The 17575-nt window shown below is 38.2% G+C and overlaps 1 protein-coding gene across 10 annotated transcripts in view; it reads right to left on the bottom strand.

Annotated features, from left to right (window-relative positions):
* Positions 1-17575, bottom strand: part of robo2 (roundabout, axon guidance receptor, homolog 2 (Drosophila)) — a 401621-nt gene that overhangs the window by 224848 nt on the left and 159198 nt on the right. Inside the window, exon 1 of one of the 10 annotated variants that reach the window (XM_028464062.1) lies at positions 11508-12248. The exons of the other annotated variants lie outside the window; for them this stretch is intronic. Coding sequence (XP_028319863.1) covers positions 11508-11562 — 55 coding nt within the window. The 5' untranslated portion in view covers positions 11563-12248. Of the gene's footprint in view, positions 1-11507; positions 12249-17575 lie in introns of those variants that run through there. 10 annotated transcript variants of the gene reach the window in all.

Here is a 17575-nt window from a genome sequence, read left to right as displayed (position 1 = left end):
CTGCCCCGCCCCTTTTCATGCAAAGATCTATAGTCTAATACAAATACGAGAGTATTTTTATGAGCAGCTCACAACCTCTTGATGCTTCCACACTTGCCCCTGACCAAATCAGATAGAATTCCACCCCGAGTCTATTTCAGGCACTCGTGAGGTTGGGTCGTATTGACTCCTATGTGTGCATTTGCCTTCTCTTCTTCATGCAGATAGACTATATAAATAGATAACTGTGGGAAACACAAGATCAGACTTTGCAGCAAAGGACTTGGGGCTTCACATTGGTTTGTATTTGGATCACTTTCTTCTTTGTTTGTTTTCCTCAAACTATTCCCACTCACACAATTTGTTATCAGGACTTGAGAGCTGTTATCTCTTCCTTGGCATATGGCTTGTTACAGAAAAGCTGAGATTGCTTTTTTTTGCTTACACAAATGCTAAAGTGGGGGAGATGGAGGAATAAATAAGAACAAGGAAGACGTCCTCACAGTAAGGTGAAAAGCGTTGATAAAAGTGTTTCTGCTTCTCTGTAAATGGGCTGATTAGTGTGAGGAGTAAAGCGTCAGCACTGCGATTGTCAGGCCACTGGGAGGGACACTAAACTGTGTGATGCAGATTAAATGATTTCCGATGCAGTAGCCACCGGAGCGTGCAGCTTGCCGCACCACCCCACCTTCTTGCGCCCTCGTTCTCTTTCTTTATATCCGCTTAAACTGCCCGTAACTTGGCTATTTGGCTCTCTGCTGTTGTCGTGCACTACAATCGCAGCCTTGATATTAAAGGCTTAGTGTTGAAATCAACAATTGAAACCATATATATATATATATATATATATAGTGAGGAAAGGTGGTTGTTAATATGCTCTCCTTCGAAAGAAAAGAACAAATTTAGATCAAAAATGGTTAAAAAGATATTATTCAAGAACAGGCAGGTTCAATCAGAGTCAGAATCAGAATCCTTTTATTGTCATTGTACAAAGTACAACGAAATTGCAAATCCAATCCAACTTTATTTATAAAGCACTTTAAAAACCCAGGAAGAGAGGGACAAAGTGCTGTACAAAGTGACAAAAGTGAATAGACTATAAGACAAACAAAACAAAACAAAATATAAAAATGTGCATAAAATCAATGCAATTTAAAAACCATACGCCAAAGTAAAAAGATGTGTTTTTAAAAGAGATATGAAGTTGAAGGTTAAAGTATACAGCAGAGGTGGGCAATTTCTATCACTGCGGGGGCAGATCAAAGGGCCACATTATGTGCATTCATGTCAGAATTTAGAATAATGACCAATCTGAGTTTTTCTGTGTATATTTGTTCTTGTCTTGCTGTTATGAGGCATTTTGTGCATTTCTGTTGTCCTTTTGTGTATTTTTCCTGTAAAATGTATGCTTTTTAGTTGTCATATTGAGTATTTGTGTTGTCATTTTGCATTTTGTGGAGTAATTTTTGTGTATTTTTGTTCTGGTTTGGCCTGTTTGTTAGTATACTGTGGGTTTGCGTAGTAATTTTCTGTGTTTCTTGTCTTTTTGTTTACATTTGTTGTCATTTTCTGTAATTTTGTATATGTATTTTAGTTGTTATTTTAATATTTAGGTTGATTTTAGCAGTTTTGTGTGTTTTTGGAGTACTTTCTGTGTTTTTCTTGTCTTTTACTGTATTTTCATGCAATGTTGTAATTCTTTACACTTCTTTTTTTAATGCATTCTTGCTTTTATTTTGTACATTAACTATTGGCCGCATAAAATTAGACCGAGGGCTACATGTTGCCGATGTCTGGTATACAGTATAAACATTTTAGTTCCTAAATCGGATCACTTTCTCCAGTGAAGAACTCTCCAGCAGCCCCTTCTGAGAAAAACCGAACAAAATGAATGGTATGAATTGATTCTCCCTCAAGCATTGTAACCGCTTTACCTGCATTACCGAGCTGCCTTTGCAAATTGAGTATGGGGAAATAAACAAAGAGTTTTATTGCTTCGGGAATGAAGGAAGAGGGTACAGAAAGCCCCGAGGTGTCCATGATACACTGTGTCGAGAGGTGACTGGTCAATTTGGAGCGTGTAGTGGGCATTGACCTGTGGTAAACACATTGCGGTGTCTCTGCATGTCAATGCGTGTGGACTGAATTGTTCTCAGAATAGGAGCTGTTTACTGAAGTAATGCACTGGGGAAGCAGAAAGTGTATCTAATGGTTCTAATCGCACCCTGTTGTTTTTTTGAGATTTATTACATTTCTATACTATACGACACTTCATCTGGTCTTGGTTGGAGCCACTAGGTCAAGAGTGCTTGTAACAGGCGGTGGATGACTCATTCTATTTACACAGGCTCACATATCCGCACTAGCATTAAAATAAGGGCTTTGATGGTTATTAATAGCGTGCACAAACACATTCTCAAATATACAAGTACATTTTAAAATTCTTCACAGAGCTCTGGGTAAGCGAGCCTCTTAATAACTTATGGTTTACAACACGTTCTCACATAAACAACTCTGTGTACCCATGGACTCTCAAAGACAAATGCCTGTGAGCAGCTCTCCAACAAAAACCATTACAGTGAAGCTGAAACACTATAGTGTAGGAGATAAGGAGGTTTTTCACCTATGCCGATGACATTTAACCAATACCACTTTTCATAGTGAGACTTCCACCACGCAGACGGCTTTGTCGAGAAATGATGTATCTGCTAAACCTTCTCACTAATGGTGAATCACAAACAGTTTCCCATGTTTGTCAAACTTACAGAAGAAATATCAAAAAACCTATAATCCTACAAACAGACAAATAAATATAAAAAATCAAAACCAGTACAAATACAAGATATTGATGTGGACACCCCCATTTTTCAAAAATGCGGAATCTGGATCTGATCCAGATGAAACTTTGTGGGGTAATTGAGGAACCAACCGAACATAACTGAGTCAAATATCATAAAGATCAGTCAATTGTGAACAGAGATATTAATTTTTTTAAATTTGCCAATGATAAAAGATGGGTATTTTTTAAAATATATATACAAATATAAAACTGATCCTGAATCAGTATATTGATCCAGATCTCCTCCAAAAATCAATGGAATCTTCAATGGCATAAGATCTATATTTAGTTAAAATGTTATTGTATTCGGTCAAGTACGTTTGACGTAATCCTGCTAAAAGACAAATGAACGGCAATAGAAATATGACCTCCTTGGCAGAGGTAATAACATTCAAGTCACAAGTTGCAAACTCTAGTTTGTTGTGTTTGGCATCTGTGCTCTGGAACAGGAATGGATTCCCAGTTAGTGAAGTAGAAAAAAAAATCCCCAAGCTGTCATAGCTGGGTGATCCATAGACCAAGCCTGGGATAAAGATGGTGGAACAAGACACTTATTCAGTGGTTTCCACCGCTCTGAAAGACACTACAGCTGTGCTGGACTGCTGCTGTGTGTGACGGATGTGTGCTCGAGTGTCGCTCACCGGCTGTCCATCTTCAGGCGTCTCACAATAAGAGACAGCTCATGCATTTTTATCGCCAGGCCTGACCTCATCTATAGCGCGCTGGTGAGGTCCTTGGCTTAGGTGCAACTGTCACACCAACTCTCAACAATGAAAAACAAGTGTGTGACAGGTTGAATGAAAGCTCTTCTTCTTTGTGTTGTGTTCTGTTTATGTGCTAAAAGTCTTCATGTCTGATATTGGAGTTGCATTGACAGCCACAAATGGGAATTGTTCATCCCAGACAACCTCTTGTTTTGTTTAAGAGTAAGTGTCTGTGTGGCAGCCAAGCATGGGCATGGAAGGCAAAGTGACAGTGATTAAAAGCTTCCCCACACTAAACATCTCAGGGCAACATGCCATATTAAAAAAACTCTTAGGACGTGCTGTCCTTTAAAGCAAGTCCACAGCACCAAAGCCCTGGATCAGCCAACACTTGACTTTTTGTCACTGTGAAATCCTTTTAGAATGATTAAGTCGAGAGTAGATAAGTGAATGGAAATGCTACAACAAGTGCAATCTGTAAAAGACCTCACTTTAGCACCAAAATGTATTATATTTCCGAGAAATATGAAAAGGGAAATGGATTTGAATTTCTACCCTTTGGAGGAATAAAAGATGAAAGAAATACACATTTAAAATAATTATTCAGGTTTTCTTAATGACCCACATTTCTTGATGTGGACAGGGAAAAGTTCTGACACTTTTTTTCAGACTTTAGTTACTTTTTGACAATAAATATCCCTTTTTTCTTATTATTTGTCAAATTTTTGTCCTTTCTTTCATTTTTTTTGGGCCACTTTTCATCCAAATAAGCTAACTTTTCCCAAATAAATACCATTCGTTTCCTTGTTCCCCTACATTTTGTTCCACATTTCTGCCCTTTTTCACAATTTTTTGCCACATTTTGCCCATTAAAGTTACCCTTTGCCATCTGTTTCCTTTTTATTTGCCCATTTTTTGGCCACACTTGACTGCTTTTGGCCCATTTTAGTCACTTTTCACTCTTTTCTTGCCACGTTTTTGCAACGTATGCCAGATCATGGCCAGGCCACCCCTGGATGTGTATCATAGTTTTGGTGTTCTGTTGGTCAAGAAATTCAATTAAAAAAAACCCACTGACTGAACTACTTGATCATAATAATAGTTTTCCTTTTCATGTTGATTTTTATTCATAAGTGCTTGGGGTATTTCACAGGCAAGCAAATTTGCTTTTTTCTCGCTTAGCGCTAATTCAACAAACAAAGACGTTTTTCTTGGGCTTCTATTATTTGTGTCAGATGGCAGTGTTGAGGTCATTAACCACCGTGGCTCAGGTGGTAGAGGGTCGTCTTCTGATCGAGAGGTTGGGGGTTCGATCCCAGTACCTGACTATGTGTCGAAGTGTCCTTGGGCAAGACACTGAACTCTAAGTTGCCCCCAGTGGTCGACTCGCGCCTTGCCCGGCAGTCCTGTCCCACTGGTGTGTGAATGTGAGAGTGATTGGGTGAATGAGCTGATATGTAAAGCGCTTTGAGACTGCTTCAGTGTGGTGATAAAGCGCTATATAAAATCAAGTCCATTTACCATTTAATAAAAGTGTGTTTTCCCCAAAACTGTAAATGTTGAGACATCACAAGAATTATTTTTTTTTGAAATCACAGCCACAGCCTCGTCACTTTGCAAGTGTTTCAAAAAATGGACAAATTATTTCTAGATGTAAAAATCAAAACAAGTTTTTCGAGGCCGTCTTCGTCTTCTTCTTCGTCGTCTTCGTCTTCCTTAAGTAAAAAATGGTTGCCATTGATCACTGAGAAGGGTCACTATCATTTAGTCATCAGGGATTATAAAAGTCTAATTGGATCCATGTTTGCTCCTGGCCAGCCTTGAACACTTTATCAGCTGCTTTGGGGGGAAACCGAGGCAGTGACACGGTGAGGATTATGTCTGCGCCCAGCCTGGGGCCCTCGGCCAGTGAAGCACAGGTGTATATTCTCCATGTACAGGTGTGTGAGACAGGTGAAGGCCCTCATTCCTCGCTTTACCTTCACTGAGTCAGCACGCTCAATTCATCACAGCCCTCCCCGTGCACACGCCTCACTACACACTGCCATCGCAGGTGCACAACAACGGTCCGCTGTGTGTTTGAATTCCTCCCTCATTCATGATACGCAGGCACAAAGATAACATGAGTGGATGGGACCAGATGGACAAGAAGGTGGAGCTATGGAAGCTTCAAATTATCAACAAGACAAAGAAACCATCCTTGTGTCGTAAAAGTAATAGTTCATTCAGTCAATGTAAGGCAGTGGTTCCCAACCTTTTTTGAATTGTTGTAACCATTTAATTTCTGGAAATACCACAAGTTTTTTTGTTGTTGCCAGAATTTGTTTTTGATAACTTTTTTATTTTTTTTTTTTTAATACTGTGTTACACAAAAAGTGACAAGTTGCACCAGCTCAGATATTTTGTTTGAACTAGATTTATATTTGAAAAAGTGAAAGTACAGTGGTTTAATTAAAAAAAAAAAAAAAAAAAAGAAATCTTGAGCAAACTGTATTTCTGGAATACACACACAAAAACATATTCAAAAATAAAGATAAAGTTGCTCAATTCACACTAAACATGGATATAAATTGTTTATTCAGACAACTGTTTTCAGGAAATGTACTTTGAAATTTTTGCATAAACTGTTGGGCCACGCCCAGAAAGAACTCGATCAGCAGACATTATTATTATATATTAGGCATTATTTAAAAAAAGAAGAGAAAATTAACTTGCTGGAATTATGAATATAGTGTATACCGGTATATATTTTTTTTAAAGGCTATGTTATAAAGCAGAAAGCATAACAGAGCCACATAATTGACACTCAGCAAAAAAGTTAATACATTAGTTAAATATTAGAGTCTGACCTAATATTTAGCTGCACTATTGAACAATGTTGATTATTTAGTGAGAGCTAAACTCAGCCCGATCAATCAGGCTTTAACTTACTTTTAAAAGTTTGATTCTTTTATTTAATAACAACTGTGAATGCTTTAACTATTTCTAAAGTTTACTGTTTATTTATTTATTATTATTTTAAAGGAATATAAGGGCTTCAGAGTGTAATCTGCTGTATTCTAAATGTGCAGAGTGATGCCTGCTGACACCTGATCCACTAAGAACTCAGACTTGGCTGTTAAAATATCAGAGGAGTTGACAGGACCATGTCACTGGTCAAGTAACACTTGTCACTTACACACACACACCAGCAAACCAGTGAGCTAATTTAACCAGTAAACACCTCATCCTGTATCTTTCTTTGCTCACATGTCCTTATTAGTGATGATATGAGAGTAAACTACAGTTCTTGATCAGAGTGTGGGACTGAAGTAAACACTATCTCAGATGAAGGCTCGTCACATTACAGTAACCCCATTCCGGCAAATGAACAATTACTAGAACATTGCTAAACGCCGCCAGCTCAAGCAGAACAATCACATTTAAGCTGAGACATCACGACGACTCAATGTGCACAAGGACCTCAGCCAGCCTCATCAGTCACCTCCACTGTTTTATTTTGGGCTTATCCTCCATTATGGAGCACTACTTTAACCACTCGTGTTGAATCCAGGCCATCGATAGAGCAGTTATTCTACACTGTCTCTTGGAAAGAAAACACTATCATTGTAATTACAATTTAAAAGGGTTATCTATGAAACAAATCCTATCCTAATTCTATATTTGATTACAATCATTGAGTCTCGTAATGATAAAAACCTTATTGGCCACATTTAGAGCTTTAATTCCCCTTTACTAATTCTGATTTAAAATGGCCATTGCGAATTCAACTTAAATCTGCATTAAGTCACTGGTTTATTCTGATTTTAATTCCGATTGGATTAATTCCTCAATCTTGAATACATTCCTTCCACTTTAAATGATTTCCTGTAGTTCTGCGCATGATGTTCGTCCAGTTGCATTGACGAAATAATCCAGAAAGGCCATCCAGATTGTTTATTTAATAAGAGCCTTTGAAGATATGGATGAAATAAAAAGAGTGGAGGGATGGATGGGGTCAATTCTAATTGTAATCATGTAATTGATAATTAATTACAATTGTGGAGTAATTATAAAATGTGTTGCTGTCGTAACGGTAATTAAATTGTAAATTAGTTTAGATAATTCACTGTCATTATAATTGCCATGAAAATTCTATACAAATTGTCAATCATTGTAAATTTAACGCAAAACTAAGGAACCATGTTACAGTTCTATGTACAGTTCTACACATATGTAAATTATTCAAATATGTTTCGTATCAAGTTTTCCCACATTTTACGATTTAAAAAAGGGTTTGGTTTGGGTTTTTCCCGATAGACGTGATATGTCACGTTGGCCCCCTGTCCAATCAAAACCCTACTCAACCCCTAGACCTAAAGCAGAATTGAATAAATGCTGCTTTTTCATGTAAACCTTAATTCGGAATCACTATTTCCATGTAAACACAAAGAGGAATACTTTGTTTCCGAATTATTGAATTCTGAGTAATTCATTGCGAGTTAAAAAAACATCATGTAACTGGTCTCCATCCCACCCTCTTTAGCAGGTTTAAGTTGGACCATATATCAGCGTGGATGGACATGATGTCACCAGTTCAAACATTAGACATAAGCTGGAAGGCTCAGAATAGCCCACGAGTGCATGTCCATCATGCAAAGTGTAGCTTAAAAAGCAGCATGGTGGGGTTTAGGAGACGAACAAACATCTGTTAATCTGTATTATCTCTGGAATACTTTGCTTTTTCACTCAACCTTGGGAGTGAAAAAAAAACGTGTTCAGAGACTAAACTTGAGCTGTGTTTGAAATGACACACTATGTACTACACACTACAAACTCAATGAGTATACACTGTCTACTGTATACTATAAGTATGGTTAGGATGTTTAGGATGATGACCGTTCCCACTGAACTATTTCAAAGTTTCCCAAGATGCATTTCAAACCTGTAACGACAAAAACCTGAAGCACACTGAGGCTAAATAGCTCTGATGATTCTCCACCTTTGAAAGTTCTGAAAGCATTCTAAGCGAGAAAGTGATCAAGTAGAATATCAACATGTGGTCATTTGATCCATAAAACTCACAGAGACACATTTCATGTCAAAATTTCGGAGACCCTCTATTGTGTTACTTACAAAACTTCTGGTCAAAACAAGAAAAAACTAATGGAAGACAAGAAGAGATGCTTTTGTTTTGAAAAGAGAATTGTTTGATTTTTAGCTTGAAGCCGGTCCCAGGATGATTTTACATTCGACTTAAAATGCATTATGGGGCGGTTGAGTAGGACTAGTGTGCCCACCGTGCATACTTCAAAAACGTCCCAATATGATGTACATCCGGGTATTTCTCGCGTACCCAATCTTGTCATACTATCAAATTTCAACGCACTACATACTCATTTTGACGTCAGGCTTAGTATGAGTAGTATGAGTAGTACAGTATGTTATTATGTGGTTTCGAACACAGCCCTGGTCCCAGATTTCTACATATTCTCGTCAAGCTTCATGACACCTGTGATTTCCTTTGAATCCATCTTTTTTCTCTCCTCTTTCACACCCAACGCTATTAATCACAGCGCACTAAACGTCGACTGACGCCATTCACAAGGCCCGGCTTTGTTGACTACACTGCCCAGTGAATGCAACTCCATGCCTTTTTTGTCTAACCCAAGTGGACTCTTAAAGGAAGCCCCTCCCTCTCCAAGGACCCTCAGATTACCTCTTTAAAGGCTGGGGTGATGGGTGAGTAGTGCTGGGATGGAGAAGGGAAGGGAAGGGGGGGATGACAGGCAAATGATTGGGAAGATCCAGCGCTCCCAGGGAGATGTGCACCCTCTCCCTGTGGCTGGCAGGCAATGCCATCAGCCACTGCTTAGCAACCAGTGGGTTTGGCTCAACAGAGTGAAAAAAAAAGGGCCAAAAACAGGCAAAAGAAAGGAAAAGCATCAAATCCCAGCAGAAAGGAAAGTTGATTTGTGAACCATAGAGAGCATGGACACTGAAGTGAAAAGCTTCAGAGGAAGAACTGGCAGCTGTGAAGAACAAAAGCAAAGGGTTGACAGGTGAAAGAAAAGGAAGAAAAAAAAAACCAAAGCCTACAGACTCCTGCATTCACCTACAACAACAAAGCCAGCTTTTACATACAACTATGGCTGCACAAACATACTAAACAAACACGTTGGGAAATCATTGCTCATGTATGATAATGTTTTCAAGGAGTGGTTTGTTTCTCTCTGAGAGTCAGCGTGAAACACTTTGCACCTCCTCGAGCTGAATGTGTCCTACATGAAAGTAAAGAAAAAATGTTACTGTTTTTTTCTAATGAACACATCTCCATACCAGTTTCTAAAGTAATTACTATTGATAAGGGTTTGCAAACCATTGCAGTGACTCCAATCGAGCTCTATGGTCTGTAATTCCTCCTCCCTCCACATAGTTCATCTGTAGGCCACTGACTCCCATCAAGCCCTGTTATTTCACAAAGATGCTGAATCTGCACTCAGAGGGGAGGAATTAAACAGGAATCTCATTTATATTCATCACTATCATTAAAAATGATCAGAAAAAGCGAGATAAGAAGAAGGGAAAAAAAACTGTTAGTGCGTTTTACATTCGATTTTAATTTGTTCACACTTCAGCGCTCGCACACCAGCACTCAGCTCGAGAAGCAGAATGACCATGATAACGGCAGGATGCATTAAACTAATCATATATATGTGTCAACTTCACATTTTTCAAATGAGTGTGTATTTTCCCAGAACACACTTGTTCTCCACCTGTTCACTTAACATAGAACCTGTAGCCATTAGTAGGACAACCTGTGAATGACTCCTTTACACATTAGCTTTGGAACTGTTTCATTGACAATAGGCCTGCTAGTACTACTACATGTGTTTCATAAGGTATCATTATGTTCACATCACTCATTAAAGCCACTCCTTAAGGTGAACCTGCCTTAGCTCTGCCTCGATTCGAACCAGTATAGCAGCAGTAAATGGAAACACTGTTGCGTCAGTTCAAGAGTGTACATTTGAGATGAAGTTTTAGAATGAAAAGAGTTTAGGAAAGTGCAAGTTTTACAATGAAATGAAGTATGATGCATAGAAACAAAACTCCAGATTGGTTTTAAATGAGATCAAGGGTTTTTCTCAAAAGGAAAATTAACAAGTAAGAACTGAGCTCTATATCTCATAAAACACAATAAACATCACATTTGCGTGTTGTTGTTTTTTTTCTATAGAAACACAACTATACATCATTAAAGCCAATCCCTAGGGTGCACTAGCCTGAGCTGTGCTTTGATTGAACCAATATAGCAGTAAATGGAAATACTGTTGAGTCGGTTCAAAAGTGTGCCTATATTATTTTAGTTGAAGTTTTATAATGAAATGAAGTATGATGTATAGAAAGTACAAACACAACTCCAGATTGGTTTGAAATCAGATTAAGGGTCTTTCTCATGAATGAACTCTATATCTCTTAAAACACTTTTAATATCTGATTTGCATGTTAGTTTTGATATAGAAACACAACTATACATCATAATAGCCACTCCTTAAGGTGAGATTGCCTTAGCTCTGCCTTGATTCTAACCAGTATAGCAGCAGTAAATGGAAATACTGTTGTGTCAATTTAAGAGTGAATATTTAAGATGGCGTTTTATAATTAGAATTGTTTAGGAATGTACTAAAATGAAGAAAATGTACAGAAACAACTCCAAATGCTTCTGAATCAGATTAAGCATCTTACTTAAAAGAAAAATGAATATGTATGAACACTATGTCTCATAAACACTTTAAATATCGCATTTGGATATTTTTTTTTCTAAGGTATAAGATTGATATATGATATTTGACACAACAACAAGGATGAATCATCGAATCTTTGAAAGAAAAGGGAAAAAAATAAGCTATATTTTGCAAAGTCTTGCGATTAAAGTTGTGAATTTCATTTATCAACAGTTTAATTTAAGGAATATATATATAATGACATGTTTGGTAACTTACCATCTACTTGAAAAGACAATAATCCAGTAAAGAGGATGAACGCGAGCGGACCCATACTCGCATATTAAAGATCCGCGGCGCAAATCCTGGACTTCACTGTGGCAGATTTAAGTCCAAAAAATCAAATAAAATAATAATAAAAAAGAGAGCGCTTTATTCCGTGTGTGTGGGTCAAGTGGAGCGCTTTCACTTACTGACCAAAGCCAGTGTGAATGTCCACAAACCCAGTGGAGACATGTAGCAGCAGTAGGAGTTCACCGGGAGAAAACCTGTGCGCCTTCATCCGCTGTTTCACCGCTTATTCCCGGGCTGATGGAGCCCACTGAGCCGGTCCGTGTGAGAGCTTTACAATCATCAAAGTCCAGCCCGGAAAACCTCTCACACACACAGACACACACACGTCCTCCGTGTCCGTTTCAGATCCTCCGAGGTTCAACAAATGTCTGAGCTCAGAGTCGCACTTTTCACATCAGCCTCCAGCTCTCACAGCTTCCTGAAAAGTTGTTTTATCAGCACAGGATCCAGCAGTAGCACACAGACCCATGTGCTCAGCCGGGAATAATAGACAGCTTCCCATGTACAGTCATCGTACAGTGCAACAACATCCCAGCTTCCCTCTCTGTCTGTCTGTCTGTCTGTCTGTCTCACTGCCTTTGGGTTTACGCAGCGCGGCCGCTAGGAGCGCACGCACACGCACGCACACGCACGCACACAGAGGAGATGAAGTCTGGGGAGGGTGGAAACTGGAGCTAAACCTGGATCTGAGGTAGCACCAGTTCCAATGCCTAAGATACAAACATATAATAATGTGTTGACTCACTCAACTCTACCCAACATCCATCCCAGAGGCGGGATGAAGGGGGGGGCTTGGGGGGCAAAATAAAAAAAATAGAATATATAGGCAGTCTCGAGATTTGTGCCAAACCACAATGTGTGTAACATATACAATAATGCAAAAATGATGAGTAACATAATTGATAATGTTGAGGACAAAAATCTGCGTCGACGACGCATTGTTTAATGTTGTAAATTCATGATAAAAATTCGACCATTTACATTGTGAAGAAGAAGTGCGCAACAGAAGAAGAACCAACCTAAAGATTGGTCACATGACTCGAGCACCAACAAATAATTTGTACTTTTAAACGAATAACAAATGAATAAATAGATATTTTGTACAGTCACTGTGTTTTATGGCACTATTTGCATATTATGTGCATTATATTAAGAATTGTATTTTTTTTTTTTTTTTTTAATGAGTTTGGAAAAACAGTAATGAAAACCTTTGACCACTGGGGTACCAATACTCCCCAACATCCATCCATCCCGACCAGTGTTTATGAGGGGTGTGTAATGCCATGAAGTTGACGATAGATTCACAATTTGCCTGCAATTATACGATATATCCCAATACTAAACAATATGCTATACATTGCGATATCAATAATCACAAATTTCACCTTTACAAGGTATTTGTTATGAAATACAATTTGTTTCACTTTTTTAATTATTTATTTGCTAGAACAAGTAAATGGCAACTAACTGTAGTTCAAGTACCAATATAAAAAACAAGTGGTCGGTTTATCAAACTCAAGATACATTTTGCAAAAAAGTTCAACTTTGTCTCTATAATAGATTCTTAAAATGTAACCAGATATATATCTATGGTAAATGGACTTGATTTATATAGTGTTTTATCCCCACACTGAAGTAGTCTCAAAGCACTTTAAATATCAGCTCATTCACCCATTCACACACTAATGGGACTGAGCTGCCATGCAAGGCGCTAGTTGACCACCGGGATCGAACCCCCAACCTCTTGATCAGAAAACAACCCCTCTACACACTTTTTTCAAGGAGACTCAAAGCGTCTACGCTGCAGAAACCATTATTCATTCACACCAGTCTTACCAGTGGTGGTAAGCTACATTGTAGCCATAGCTACCTTGGGCATACTACACCTATGGCCCTTCTGACCATCACCAACATCCATACACAATTCATACCCATTCATACAAGGCAATGTGGGTAAAGTGCCTTGACCAAGGACACAACAATAATGAGTTGTTGAGTGGGATTCCCACCCCCACCCTTCGGTTATTGGACCACCCGCTATACCACTGAACCACGGTCGCCCTGCATTGAGGAGTGAGGTAGTTTAACAAGGTCTGGTGTGGTTCACTGACACCTAGTGACAGACGTTTACGTGCTATGCATATGTCATCGCAATTAAATGATTTGTTAAAACAAATTAATAATATTTGGATAGAATTCTGATGTAGTCAACTAAATCTGTTGAAAATATCAATATATTTTTATACAGCCTATTCGCTCACATGTATTTTAATTTAAGTCTCGTTATTGTCACTTAAAAGAATGTAGTCGACGAAAAGTATGACAGAATTTTTTAGCAAACAAAAATTAACATGATCACAACATACATGCTTCGGCTGTTGAAACCAAAACCAAACTTCTTAACACCTTTAACGTCAACTGTTATAGCTAGAGTTGGGAAACACCAATGTATTTCATTCAGAACAGAATAGATATATAAGTGTACATGCAGTATTCAAGGTCAGGCCATCATTTAAATGTGCAACCGGTGATAAGAAAACACAATACACAGACGTAGAGCATAGACAGCAAAAACATCAGTCTGAAAAATAATAAATTGAGAAGAAATATGGTGAACAAGTATAATCAATAGACTCCAATTTCAACGTGTGCAGAAACCAGATTCAGAGGACGGCGTTGATATTAATGTGTTGAGGAATCCAGGGGCAGAATTGTAAATATGATCTTTGTCAGAAATCAATGAAGGATTGACCGATCCCAACCCACCAAGAGGAGAGGAACAGCATCTCTGCATACCAACAGCAGCAAAGAGTACAATACAACCACACACACACACACATATATATATATATAGGCATAAATCAAATATTTAATCATGAACCAGTTGAGGCAGAGGCCTACTGATTGGACACGATCATCAGGTCCAGAGTTGGTGATTTTCTGATTAAGGTGAGGTTCCTGAGCCTTTTCTATACATGCTTTCTTTCAAGGTCTTAGCCAGTATGAGCTATAAGCTGTGAGCTCCCCCTACTGGAAGAACCCATTACAGTCGTTTATTATTCAACACCTTTACACACATCAATAGAATGACTCACAAGGGAGTTAGTTTAGCTGCACACACACATGCAACTAAGAGCAGTAAAGAAAATCCCCCCCCCCCCCCCTTTTTTTTTGTTTTTATTAAAAAGAGGTTATTAATGTGCTGAAATGGCCTTAAAATATACCAAATTTAAACCATACAGTATGTCAAACAGCTTTTATTATGGATAGTTTTCAATGTTCTTCAAAAAATGTTGCTTTATTATGTTACTAAAACAAATAAGAACAATAACGTCAACTATTCCATGTGTGGAGGTACTGTATAGCTTACCTGTCCTTTATTAGGCAGGATAATTCCAGCAAGTTCATTTTGTCGTCTTTTTTGAAATTATGTGTTAAGGTTTCATTTATTCTGTCAACTTTTCTCAGGAAATTAACTTTGAAATTGACTTGGATCGCCTGACATGTTTCGACTGCCATCTGTCAGTCTTCCTCAGAGGTATCTACGTCATTTTACAGCCATGCAACGAAAACGCATTACAGGCCTACAACAATAATTATTACCCTTCAGCTTCTGAACACTGAGACTTTGACAGTTCTCATTGAAAACAGGGCTCTCATGTAGTAATAAGGCAAGGCAAGGCAAATTTATTTGTATAGCGCATTTCATACACAAGGCAACTCAATGTGCTTCACATGATAAAACATTCAATTGTTTAAAATCAATACGAACAATTAAAATCACCAGTAAAATCAATTAAAATCAATTAAAATCACCAGTAAAATCAATTAAAATCACCAGTAAAATCAATTACAATCAATTAAAATCACCAGTAAAATCAATTAAAATCATCAGTAAAATCATCAACAACATGACTAAAAATCTCTCTCTCAATCATACGCAGTAGAGAAAAATAGTGTCTTTAACTTGGATTTAAAAATGTTCACATTAGATACTGACTTCAGCTCTGCTGGCAGTTTGTTCCACTTCTTTGCAGCATAACAACTAAAAGCAGCATCACCATGTTTACTGTGAACTCTAGGCTCCACTATCTGACCTGTGTCCATAGATCTGAGAGACCTGCTGGGTTCATACCTGACTATCATGTCACTGATGTATTCTGGACCAAACCCATTCACAGATTTATACACCAGCAGCAGAACTTTAAAGTCTATTCTGAGGCTGACTGGGAGCCAGTGTAAAGACTTTAAAACTGGAGTAATGTGCTCTGACCTCTTTGTTCTGGTTCAGACCTGAGCTACAGCGTTCTGAACCAGCTGTAGCTGTTTGATGCTCTTTTGGGGGATTCCTGTCAGAAGACCATTACAATAGTCCAGTCTGCTGGAGATAAAAGCATGGACCAGTTTCTCCTGATCTTTCTGAGCCATTAAACCTTTCACTCTGGAGATGTTCTTTAGGTGGTAGAAGGCTGTTTTTGTGATAGATTTGATCTGACTGGTGACATTCCCTGTAAATGACTATTCACCTCATTCCTGTAGGCGCTACTGTAAATGTGATTATGAGCACCTTCCTGCGTAATAAAAAAGTGGCCTTTTCTATATTGTTATAAATGAGAATTGGATTTGAATGTGACAACACATGTTGGGTTTCCATTATAGGTTTTTGCAAAATAAAAGTAATATTTCTAAATGTCGACAAAGTATAATTGCACTTTGAACGTGTTTCCATTGAAGGTTGTTTTCAAAGTATAACGCTAAGAAATGTCTCGGTCTCCTCTTTTGTACTGTGTCATGTTTTCTCTGAGAGAAGTAGTCATGTGACCACGTACGTCACGTCAAGTGTTTCCGTTGCGCTTTTGCGATCTGAAAATCCTCCTCATGAAAACGTAACAACTTTTAAGCGATAGTTGAGTGTTTTTTCTTTCTCGAAATTCAGGTGTTTTCATTACCAGTTTTTGTTACGCTATTTAAATTTTGCGCATTTCCAAGGGTAATGGAAACCCATCTACAGAAAATGGAGCAGCCTATAATCAGTGTATCATTTGTTCATTCGTTTTTCATGATGTAACAAAAACATGAAAAACAAAAAAAAAAAAAACACTCATTATTCAAAACGAAAAACAGAAAACGAACACCTTTATTCGTTTTCTCCATTACCGATTAGCCAAAGTACGTGACCCGGAAGTGAAACGTTACACATTCTACGATATCTTTAGCTCTGCAACACTTAGGAGTCTCTAAATCCTCCGAAATGTCCGTGAGGAGGTTCTGTGCCCAACACCAGCTAAAGCGAATAAACACGTTTCGGATGCACAGTTGGAAGCAGCGATCTTGTCATGCCGAACTGCCGTTAGCATAACCTTTAGCGTCGGATGAGAGTACACTTCCGAAGCAAAAGAGCTTGAATTTGAAAAACAAGGCGTTTTTCGTTTTTTCATTTTGGTTTTGGAAACAAATATCGAATCATGAGTTTTTCATGTTTTTGTTATATAATGAAAAACGAATGAACGAATGATACATGGATTGCCTATTAATCCCAACACAGCCAAACTCTATATCTTATGTGTTTTACTTATTCGCCCCACACAAGTTGTCCACACATTAAGGACAAGGCAGTCCCAGGACTAAAGTGAAGAGCCAGGCTGTAGGAACACAAGTCCCTACAACACGGAAAACATGAAAGAGCAATGCAATGAGAAAAGATGCAACAAGTACAACCCAACAAGTTGACACTGGGTTTGTAATCTGAGCACACAACATTAACCAGGAGTGGGATCTCAAAAGCTTTTCATGTTAACATTTACATCAAAGCCAAGTTGAATAACCAAGCCTGAGGTATGAGCCTCAACTTCTTTCTCTAGTATGAAAAAGAAACTTTTGGCAAAGGGAAAGCACCTTCATAGCTTTTATTAAAGACTTGAGTGTACACAGCTTTTGATTCTCTCTCTCTGTTTGTTTGTTGGACTGCATGTCAGTGCTTGCCCTGCTGGAAG

This window comes from Gouania willdenowi, chromosome 13 (genome assembly GCF_900634775.1).
Source record: "Gouania willdenowi chromosome 13, fGouWil2.1, whole genome shotgun sequence".
In the NCBI taxonomy this organism is placed as follows: domain Eukaryota; kingdom Metazoa; phylum Chordata; class Actinopteri; order Blenniiformes; family Gobiesocidae; genus Gouania; species Gouania willdenowi.
Note: the sequence above shows the minus strand (reverse complement) of the source record. Positions and strands in the feature narration are given on the sequence as shown.